This window comes from Dioszegia hungarica, assembly GCF_025882075.1.
Source record: "Dioszegia hungarica strain PDD-24b-2 chromosome Unknown MKK02contig_5, whole genome shotgun sequence".
Classification (NCBI taxonomy): Eukaryota; Fungi; Basidiomycota; class Tremellomycetes; order Tremellales; family Bulleribasidiaceae; genus Dioszegia; species Dioszegia hungarica.
Genome location: NW_026515767.1, coordinates 727,551 through 738,705, shown reverse-complemented (window position 1 = coordinate 738,705; position 11,155 = coordinate 727,551). Strand labels below are relative to the sequence as shown.

At 57.4% G+C, this 11,155-nt stretch overlaps 2 protein-coding genes across 2 annotated transcripts; both read right to left on the bottom strand.

Moving 5' to 3' along the window:
* Window positions 1-276: 276 nt before the first annotated feature.
* Window positions 277-2,212, bottom strand: MKK02DRAFT_31276 (uncharacterized protein; the record flags this gene model as incomplete). Its single annotated transcript, XM_053088252.1, has 3 exons — window positions 277-703; window positions 751-1,898; window positions 1,970-2,212. The coding sequence occupies 3 exons, from the start codon at window positions 2,210-2,212 to the stop codon at window positions 277-279; spliced, it is 1,818 nt and encodes a 605-aa protein (XP_052948790.1).
* A 367-nt stretch (window positions 2,213-2,579) lies between these two features.
* MKK02DRAFT_31275 (uncharacterized protein) lies at window positions 2,580-10,645 on the bottom strand (the record flags this gene model as incomplete). The annotated part of the gene is made up of 15 exons (XM_053088251.1): window positions 2,580-2,604; window positions 2,648-2,725; window positions 2,773-3,204; window positions 3,251-4,413; window positions 4,455-4,753; window positions 5,025-5,392; window positions 5,554-6,692; window positions 6,790-7,080; window positions 7,433-7,544; window positions 7,605-8,713; window positions 8,790-9,011; window positions 9,291-9,365; window positions 9,402-9,519; window positions 9,574-9,585; window positions 9,801-10,645. The coding sequence occupies 15 exons, from the start codon at window positions 10,643-10,645 to the stop codon at window positions 2,580-2,582; spliced, it is 6,288 nt and encodes a 2,095-aa protein (XP_052948789.1).
* Window positions 10,646-11,155: the final 510 nt, after the last annotated feature.

Here is an 11,155-nt window from a genome sequence, read left to right as displayed (position 1 = left end):
AGTCTCCGGGCTGGAAAGAGAACCAGGCACACGCCGGCCAGAAGACAAGACTGTGATGTCTCGAATTTGGACCAAGGTACTCCGGGAGCAGCCCGATCATCGCGAGCGGGTCCGCCGCGACCCTCCATCCCATGCGCCAGCGGCCGGAATCACGCCAAAGGAGCTAGAGCTAGAACATTGAGGTGTAGATGAGGCCATATGATACATCGATGCAGTTTCTAGCTGATATATCAGCTCCGCCATCTCCAAGCATGAAGTTGAGGGGCCAAACTCACCTCATTCCTTTTGATCTTCCAACTTCCGCTTCAGCGAGTTGATATAATCCTGGATATCCCGCTCCGTCTTGGTATCCACCAGCTTCTGCAACAAACCCCCGACTACCTTGATCACAAGCAAACCTGTCTGCAGGCTCTGCGCCGCAGCAAGCAGTAAGGCCGTGTCCCCATCACCAGCGGCCGCCTCGAACCCATCGGCTGCCTGAACCAATGCGGCCTCTCCACTTGTAAGGATCGGGATGAAGTCCCTCGTCAACCCTTTAGATACCGCCTGGACCGCTGACTTCCACGCCCGCACTTTCCCGGCTGTGCGGCTCAGAGGTCGGCCGTCCTCTGCGTATTGGAGAGCGAGGACCTGGGCGGGGGTGGAGATGTCGAGGGTGGAGAAGTCCATGGTTGCGAGGTGTTGGCGGCGAGCGGGTGATTGACTGGTGTAATTAGCTCCACGATTCAGCATCAAGGCGGAATCACTGACCTGCGGAGATAAGAATGGTAGTCTTTTTGCGCCCACCACAACCAAACGTCTTCCTGCTCGTCGTCATCGCCACAGGGATAATACGTCGTCCCGCGATCGACGTAGATGTTTGCTTTACCGGTGCACATCCCCGAGAGCGCACGTAAAACGTTGTATACCGGGACGCGCTGCCTCGCCGCGAGGATCTCAAGCTTGGTGAGGGTCCCTCCGTCGTCGAGCGAGTGTGCAGAAAGCTGCGCCGCACAGTCCGCCTCGGCCGACTCGATCCCAGCAAGCGCAATGCTGAGATGGAGAAGGTTGGGAAGGGACGACCGGATGATGCGGGTGAGAGCGGGAATGTCACCGAAACCGAGGACCGTCTTGTCCGGCTTGTACGTCCCACGGCCGGGCGTTACGAGCTGAAGTTTGACCAAAGAGGTACAGGCGATAGACGCGAATGTCTGGAGGTCCGCGAGGTCCGCGATGTGACAGTTTTCAGCGTGTATGTAGGCCAGGCGATATTTCGCTGCCGAGGCGATTTGCCGCCGGTACAGGTCGCCGATATCGGTAAGAGTCGCGGACACGCCTCCCAGGTGGACGGACTTGTGCAGATGGGCAAAGCGCGTGTGCTCTTTGAGGGCGGCCAGGTACTCTTCTGGCCGGTCGGCTTCGGAGTGGCCTGCATAGAGGCTGACATCCAGACGACGTGTCATGGTGTAGCCGGCCGGGGGTACTGGAAGTGGCCCGAGGTCCAACTCCAGATCCGTGAGCTTTCTGAAGTTGAAGCCCTCGGCGTAGTCAATGTGCCCGAGATCCGGCGGAGGGGGAGACAGCGAGGACGAGGACGCTCGAGAGGAGGGGGAGGGTGGTTCCGACGTGGTGGGCGGATGGATGTGGACCACCCACGAGTCCTTCTTTTGCGCGTTGGCGAACAGACCGCCGTGAAGTATCTGCCGGACATTGGGAAAACGGCGTAGGAGAGGGCGATCCGCGATCTCAAAGACCTCTGGGTAATAGCGATTGGAATAGTCCCTAATACGCTCTTTCCGGGTGTAGCCGTCACTTTGGATCGCAGGATCCGCCTCGAGCGACTTGATGACCGCCGCGCTGAGAGGCATCTTCCGAGCGTTGATGACCTGTACCAACGAGCAGTACATGCGCTGTCTGCTCTGCAGTCTATCAGCTTCGCCCCGGTCCATGAGCGCGACGAGCACAAGCCAATAGGGACAGGAACACATACCGTGGTATTGTTCATATGCTTCTTCGCCCGCTCATAATCCACCGTGTGATACAGCTCCCTCGCCACGTCCGGCATGCTGCTCTTCTGCACCCGTATGACGACCGGCAGACTCGCCTTCGGGACCCAGCGGAGGATGAGCTGGCGGATCTCTGCCACACCCCAAACCGTGTTTCCAGCTGAGCTGGCGACCGGCCCATCTTCGGCCGCTATAGCAGAGATACGAGCGGATCTGCGCCTCGGCATTGTTCAGGAGACTGCAGGGCAGGTTAGGTGGGGATAACGGAGGTAATGAGTCGAGAAGATAGAGGTCCGTCGCGTCAACGCGTCTGGTAGATCTCGCTCGACCTCGCAGCCAAATCGAGTCCGTGCGCGCAAATGTACCGTAGAGCTTGAGGACCTACTGTAGCTCTGGATAGCTCTGAAACTGGGTCTGGTCGCCGTATATCAGATCCTGCTATCCGCACGATCATGGGGTCTTTGTGATCGGCAGCTTATGCTATATTCCATACAAGATGGATATCTACAAGATTGACTAGCAAGATACCCTCCCCTGATAATAACAACATGCCGCTCCTCTCTCGGCTCGCTTGGTTCGGGAACTCTGAAGAGTTCAGGCTGGGGGTGGCTGCTCGGGACTGATAATGAGCGATACTCATGACAAGCCTTGACGTGACGTACTGGGTCTGAGAGGCGACATTGGAGAATAAACGCGTCCCGTCAACAGTCGACGCAAATGCCCGAAGTTGACTGGTTTGACTGAAGGTCAGCCACCGGACACCGGGTAGACACAGAGGGATACGCACTTGAGAAAGTAGTCTGGTCCAGCAATCGCTCTCAGCGTATCCATATGCTCCCGAATCAGCCCGAGCCTGTTCCCACCACCCAGCAGGTCTCCCACAACCCGCCCAGCCTCTTCCATCAGATGCGCAGCAGCCAGTACCCGCTCGGCTTCCTGCAGACGCTCCGCCGCCCCGACTGTACTCGGCAACGACTCGAGTCTGGCCGACGCCGTGACATATTCGGAGATCCGAGCTGCGATTTGAGGTATGCCAGTCTGGTTCATGTATGACGAAACCGACTGGGCGTCCATGGCCCATGCTTTAGGCGGTTCCTGCAGCGGACTGTGTGGTCGACCGTCCGCGTCGAATGTGAGGGCGGAGACTTCAGCGTAGGTTTTGATGCCCAGCATGGCGAAATCGACTATGGCGAGATGTCGACGAACATTCGCCGGTTGTCTGGTGGTGTCAGCTAGCTTACAGGGAGCCGGTTAAAGCGACTGACAGTTGTAGGTAGTGCAAAAAGTCTGCATGAGCCATTTCCTGCCCCTCCCCTAGCCTCTTTCTCGCCTCCCCAGCCATTGCCGGAGTCCTCCAATGGTACACGTGAGGGAACAGGACTTCAGCTTTGGGCGCACAGATGCGCGCTATGGTCCTCACGGTATTCAAGAGCGGAGGATCATGAAGCGAAGTCACGATCCTACACTTCCTCACCGAGCCGCCTCCCTCGAGCGATCCCTCTGACAGCATCTTTGCGCAGTGACGCTCGGCATCCCCTATACCGCCGATGGCTATACACAGATCGTCGAGGAGTGGTAGGTGTTGGCGAATCACCGTGACCAAGCCACCGAGGTCGGCGAATGTCAAACGCATGTCCGAGTCCGCGACGCCCAAGAACTTGCCGCTATGGAGACGAAGGATGCGTAGGGATGAGGAAGCAGTGATGGCGAAGGTAGTAAAGGTTGGGAGGTCGAAGGGAAGAGTGTGAGTGGCTTCAATCTCCTCGAGACGCTGACTCCCGCCGGATTCGGACTGGCGACGACACAGTCCTGTAAGATCGCCCAGACTGACTGGGATACGACTCAGACGGATAGCCGTCCCGAGCTGGTCGAAGTTAGGCTGCTCCCGGAAAGCAGTCAACCACCGGTCTACCAGCTCAGGCTCGGGTGTGTATCTCCGACCCGCCGTATGAGGGATGTAGAGGCGGAGATTGGTATAATGGCGAATGGTATATCCAGCAGGAGCGGACGATGCCGCCGACCAACGGGAAGGAGGTTCGGAAGGGAATGAGCGATTGAGGGATTCGATGAGATCGATATGGCCGAGTTCACCGCCTGCAGGCACCGCCGGAGGAACGGACGATGACGAGACGCGAGGGGGCTTGAGATGGACGGTCCAACTTGTCTGCGATGAGTTCTGGTATTTGGCTTCGGCCCCGCACACCAGCGTCCGCAGGTTTGGCAGCTTTTTGACGAGGGGAGGGATGATGATCTCCAGGATTTCCGGTCGGTAGACCGAGAGGAAGGATTTGATCAGGTCGGGAGAGCCACCGCCGAAGTAAGGTATCTTCTGGTGCCCGTACGTGATGCTTTTCAACACCTTGGGAGTGAGGAGAAGACCTCGACAGTCCACCGCGGTCACCGCTGAGCAGTAGGTTCTTTGACGGAGCTGGCGATTAGCATATGATCGGTTAGCTGGCTGAGACTTACTGTGGACACGCTCATGTTGTTTTTAGCCTTGCTATACGTGACCGTCGCGTACAGTTCCCTCGCTACATCATATACCGCCTTCTTCTCCACCCGCATCATCACCGCCAGCTCGGGTTTCTCGAGCAACCGCAGGATGCGGCCGCGCACCTCCGCGATATTCCATACCTCCCTGCTGGCAGATCGCTGGGCTATGCCACTGCTCCCGGGGGCGTCCGCCGTGTTAAGTGTTGCGCTCTGGCCAGGCGGCATGCTATGAGCCGTTCGAGATGGTATGAAGATAGGATGAAGAGTGGATGAAGCTAAGTTCGGGAAAGTGATTGTAGTTCGGCGTGGACGCGTTGATGACGTTGATGGACGAGTTCAGTCCGTGCGCATAGAACGGGGGGTACAGCCTGGTCTTGGTGGGTGCAGCTGTGCTGTTGCCTAGGCTGCAGTCCTGAAGAGGACAGCTACAAGCCCTCAAGAAGCTCCGATCCATCAACAGATAGCATAACAGGTCAAGGTAACAACAAGGTCCAGATCTCCAGAGTTTGGCTTGATGGGGCGGGTCAACTATCCTTCGCCGCTGACCTGGCTGATCAGCTGCAATCTTGACTAGCACAGGAAGAGAATAAACGTACCCCGCACCCTCCTTCATCTCCGTCATATCCTCCAGTTTCTTCACATACTCTTCCAGCTCCGCCTCCGTCGCCCTCCCGCCCATCGCAGACTGCAGCAGATCCCCAGCCAGGCGCACATTTCTCATCGCCGACAACAGCTTCTGCCCCTCTCTGAGCAACGCCGCCGGTTCACCTTCGGTCGTGAGAAGCTCCATCTGCTTCGCCGCTTCAATACTCTCCCGCACACCATCCGCCAGCTCGGCCAGCCTGGCCTTTCCGACCAACCACTCTGCGCTTTTTGCCTGCCTTGTCCATCCCACCATCTTGCTCTCATCTCGGCTACGAGGACGTCCATCATCGTGATAGGTGAGCGCCAAGACCTCCGCGTACGATCGGACGTCCAGCGACGAGGCAAAGTCGATGGCGGAGAGGAACTTGCGCCGAGCAGGGGTTTGCCCGGACGATCAGCCGCTGCCGTGTCATTCAGGGGAATCACTTACGATCTCAGATAGCGCAGATACTCTGTCGGCTCCTTCTCCTGCCTAGCCTTGACCGCGGCACAACCGGACGTCCAGATTGACTTTTTAGACGCCCGAGTAGGAGTCTCGTCGATAGCGTGCGGAAGGCGGATTTCGGCCGTAGACGCGCAGATGCCAGAGAGAACGCGGATAGTGGAAAGGAGGGGAGAGGAATGGGGAGCGGTAAGGATGTGGAGTAGTTTGATTGTCCCGCCCGAATCTAGAGATGTGTCCGACAAAGACCGCCTCAGATCGGCCTCCGCAGAATCGACGCCTCGTACTGCAAGCTTGAGCGTGGCCAAGCATGGCAAGCAGGAGCGGATAGTCGAGACCAGATCCGGGATGTCCGTGAAACCGATTCCGACCCGCCTGGAGTCGAAATTGGCGGTCTCGCCCACTAAGTCCAGTGATACCAGCGAGGATGCCACGGACGCAAATGAGCGAAAGGCGTCGACATCCCAGCTGTTCACCCGGCCAGCAGAGATGTTCTCGATCCGGCGGAAATTACCCGAGTCAATCTGCCGTTGACAGAGGGCAGTGATGTCCGCGAGGTCGATAGACAATTGACCGAACCTAGCGTTCCGACCACATGTGGCCCAGCAAGGCTCCTCCCTCAGCGCAAGAAGGAGTTGCTGGACTTGGGGGACAGGGGGCCGGAACCCGTCCGAGATGTAGACTCTGAGGTCATAATACGTATTGATCGTGTATCCGGAAGGAGGGACGGAAGGCGCGGGAGGAGAAGCGCTTGTTGTGTGAAGGCCGAGCCAGTATGTGAAGGGCTGGGTGACGTCGATGTGTCCGATCACCTCCTGACCCGGCGTCAAGGAGGTAGCGAGCGCAGAAAGTGCCTGGATGGCCGGAGCGACGTAGAGCACCCATGACCAAGGCTCACTCTCGCAAAAGACCATGCTCCGCAGATTGGGGCACTTCCGAGCTACCGAGGCCAGCAGGACTGCCGGTATCTCAGGATAGTAGCCGCCGTTATAGTGACGGTCCGTTTTGTTAACGGATGCAGGTAGAGCTTCGCGGCCGGTTTTTAGGTCACGCAAGATGGCGGGGGTGAATGCAAACTTGTCAACCTTGATAACTTTGACGCCTGCGCAATAGGCTCGCTGCCTAGGCTGTCATGTCAGCTGGTGTCTAACACCTCATACAGAGGAGCCGAAAGAGCTGCGGCTACACAATTGCGAGGGCAGGTAGCGAGGAAAAATAGCTTACCGTCGCCGTGCTCATCTTCTTCTTGACCAAATCATACGGCATCGTATGATAGAGCTCCCTCGCCACGTCAAACAGGATCTCCTTCCGGAGCAAGAGACAAGCCAGAAGAGCCGGCTTGTCCAGCTGGCGGAAGACATTCTGCCGTAGCTCCGGAATTAGGAGGACGTCTCGCGCTGCCGAGCGGGGCATTGAGCTCCATTCTGAGCTCGCGGCGGATGCTCGTGGCTGGCTCGAGCGGGGCGGCATGTTGACAGTTGATGCGGAGATGTGGTCGGTGAGGAAGAAGATGAGCTTCAGCATCGCGTCCGACGCGTCTTTCCCCGTTCATTGATTCATTAGCGGAGTTTAGTTTGCCCGCGGAATCCGTTCATCCTTATCTCCGTAGCATGTGAACCCTTCTGCCTTTGTGGTGGCGGATGAGCCGTCAAGCCATCGCTCAAAGTAGAGTAGACCTAGAGCACCGTAGCTTCGCCATGGATATCGTCAAATACATCCCGAGACCGCCATGCGGATGAACAGCCATCTACGTATACGTACTCGTATACCGCCACATCGACCCCCTCCTCCGCCTTTGTCTCGGCCCTTAACACATCCGCCCATCCGCCCCATACCCCTCAATCCACCGCAGGCATTATCGCTTGACATATGGTCGACCGTCATCGTCGTACGCGAGCGACAATACCGAAATGGGGTCATATACACCGATGCTGGGGAATGATACCGTCGAGAGGTGGTGCCGCCGCTCGGGTGTTTGACTGAGCATGTCAGCAGTGCAACGTGCCTGGCTTCTGCACTCGATTAAAAGATACACTCACCTCCGCAGGTACTCCAACATGTTCCGCTGATGATAAGATTGCCACTTTTCGTTGTAGTCCCAGGTACGTATCTCCACATCCGGCAACTCCGCCTCCTCGACGTATTGACGGAGGTACCTTAGCAGGGCAAAAAGCGGACATCCCGCGCTGACCTCGGTATCAATGCGGATGAGATTCAGCTGCCCCCGCCTGCTGAGTATGTCGCTGGTCAAAAGGTCTTCGTACAACGCGTCTGCTTCCTGGATCCCACCAACGGCGAGAACGAGCTGGCGCAAGTTGGGGAGAGAGGCGCGTATCGTCCCGAATACCTCCGGAAGGTTTTTGAAGGTGATCCCAGTGGTCTCTACCGGGGCTGAGACGCAGAAGCGGACCAAGCTGGCAGAGGCAATGGTGGCGAATGTGTTGAAGTCGTGCACGTCGTAGGGGGTGCTAGATGCCGAGACTTGGCTAAGTCTCTCCATGACGGGATATCCGGCCTGGATTTGAGCAGTTACAATTTCCTGTAGGTCGCCCAGGCTGATATGGTAAAGACCGAAATTCAGTATCTGATGAAGGCCGGAGGACTGCGAGGGCGCTTTCATCACCCTCAGATGATCGGCCATGTAGTCCGGGTGGCCGAAGGCCGGTTGTTCGGCGGATATGGGGATAGGAACGCCGCCGACTGTGACGTCAAACCGATGCCGAAGTGTATAATTGGGCGAAGGTGGGATCGGACACGGTATGACAGCGGGTGGACGATCGCACGCTACTACCGCCTTGGTGAGGCAATCGACGAAGCAGATCCCTTCCTTGGGCGCCGCTGCCGGGTACAGATGGACGTTCCACTTATACCAATATTCGGTAGCCGAGTATTGGCCCCCTGAGTTGGGGAGCCCGTATGGTGTAGGGAAGAGCGCTCCGAAATGGACGCGCCTCAGGGAGGGGCAAAGACCGCGGAGCAAGTGTACGACGTCCTCAAAGACGCCTCGGTGGTCCAGAAGCTGTTTGTTCGGGTTGGGATAATCGCCATCCGTAGGATAGACGACTTTCGCGTCGAGGTGGGGAGGAAGGGACTTCATGATAAGGGCGTCGATTTCGACGATAGCGCCGAAGTATAGCGCTTTCCGCTCCTACTCACTGTCAGCGCGATGGTCGCGGTGCAGGCAGGCCAGATAGATACATCAAAAAAGGTCTGGAGAGGCTCACCTCGTCAATATTTGCCTTATTCATCTTCAACACACGATCACACTCCATAGACCGATACACCCTCCTCACACTTTCCACCAATCCCTCCTTCGACACCCTCATCAACACCACCCAATCCGCCCGATCCAGGAAATCCCATATCTGCTTTCGCGTGTCTGGGTTATCAAACACTGCAGTAGCCGCTGAGATGCTGCCGGCTGTAGCAGCCAAGTTTGACGATGTCTTTGTCATGGCGAGATGCAGGAGAATGCAGCTGTAACGAGCTGAGTGGCGAGCGAGAAAGCTTAAGGAGCGCTTGAGCGCCCCCGGAACCAGTCCCAGCACCGCATTCCTTGTCCTGTACGGCCGGCACGTGATCAAAGATCATTGAAAGGGCTATGTGGCCGTGTGCGCATTGAGATCTTGGGACAGAATCACGCGTTGTAGCTACTTACACTAGCCCACTGACTCAGTACGGCCCAGCTTCACGCCCGGATCGTCTGGTTACCCGTCCCCACGCACCGAAGCGATAGGTGAAAATCCTTGATCGCCTTCTCGATCTCCTCGCTCCCACCCGACAAGATCTCCCCTCTCCCTCTGGAAGTCAACCATCGAGACCTATCCAAACCAGACATCAAATTTTGGTCTATCTTCGGCGTCATACTCCAGCATGAGCAGGTCATGTGGTCTCAGCAGTCCCATTGCGGTAAAGTCAGCCGTTGCGAGGTGGTATCGACGAACAGCCGTTTGACTAGCGTGTCAGCTCTACCCCTCTCCGTACAGCTTCACGTCACATTCGACTCACTCTCGCAGATACCTGATCATAGAGCGCTGATCTTCCGGTGACCACCCAACAGTATAGCCTCTGTCATGAGACACCATGACGGGCGGATTAGGATCCTCCCTGCAGTATTGGGCGAGGTAGCGGAGAGCACTGAATAGTTTGGTTGGATGGTAGGCCGTATCGATGCAGATCGAGTGGAGCGTTCCGCGCTCGCTCAGTATGCCAGGCGTCAGGAACCCCCTGCAGACCGCTTCGGCGTCTGCAATTCCTCCAACCGCGAGGGTGAGGTCTCGAAGGAGGGGGAGGTCCGACTTGATGATGGCGAATATGGCGGAAAAAGGTCCGCGAAGGTGATTTGAACGCGCTCGAACGAGTCGGTACCAAGCTTGAGGGAGGTAAGCGAGGCAGACACCACGCTGGCGAACAGCCCAAAGTCGTAGACCTCGTACGGTGCGATATTGCCCGCCGTGATGGTCCGAAGCCGATCCGCCACTGGATGTCCCGACGAGGTTTGACGCTGAGCGATCTCGCCTATATCGCTCAGCGCGAGTGAGAGCATCCCAAAGTCCGCCACCCTGTACAGCCCCTCAAATCCCTCTGCCTCCTTCATGGCCGCCACCCAGAGCTCGGACTTGTCCGAGTGGGTTCGACCCGCCGAGCTCCCGTCCGAGTCGACATGCTCCTGTTCCCCAACCCAACTAGGCTCGGAGCTGGTAGTATCCCGCTCGTCGTATGCGTCGAAGCGGACGTCGAAACGGTACCGTGCAGTGTAGTAGTCCGGAGAGAGCGAGAGTGGGGAGGAGATAGGAGTGGGAGCGCGATCGATTTGGAATGCCCGCTCTTCCACGCAGTCGATGTGCCAGATATCGTCGAACTCCTCGCTCCGCTCCGGATCGACATGTACGGTGTATGTGTAGTGCCGGAGCCAGAAGGCCGCGAAGCGGACCCGCCGCAATGAGGGGAACCGGGCGCGCAGGATGAGGACAATGTCTGAAAAGACGCTCCGATAGTCCGGGTGGTTGTCTGGGAAAGGGGTGAAGCACTCGCTGGGGTATTGGACTTTTACTTTGAGATGATGGGGGGGCCTGGCCATGATGGTGGAGTCAACCTCGACGATGGCTGCAGAGTAGAGCGCCTGTCGTTCCTACTTCGGTCAGACATGGGCAGGTAATAAGGGAAGCACGCAGAGGCGAGGGAGCTCTGACTCACGACATTGTGGCTCATCGGATAAATAGCCCTGTCAAACTTCACTTTATGATACACCCGCCTCACGCCCTCCGCCAGCCCCAGCCTATTGACCCTCATGAGTAGCTGCCAGTCCCGCCATCCGAGAAAGTCCCATATCTGCCTTCTCGTTTCCGGATTTGAAAAGACCGCTGTCGCCGTCGACCGAGCGGGAGGTGTAAGGCCTCGTGTGGGAGCGTAGCCTTGAGATCTCGTCCTCATAGTGGTCGAATGTGGGCTAGACAAGGAAGAGCGAGTCAAGGGCGAAGTGCAAATGCTGACGCCTCCGACCAAGTGAACCAAACAATCGCCCCCGGAACCAACCCAAAAAGTTCAAGGTGACGATCTCAGCCGAGCATCTCTCTTCTCTCACCCTCTT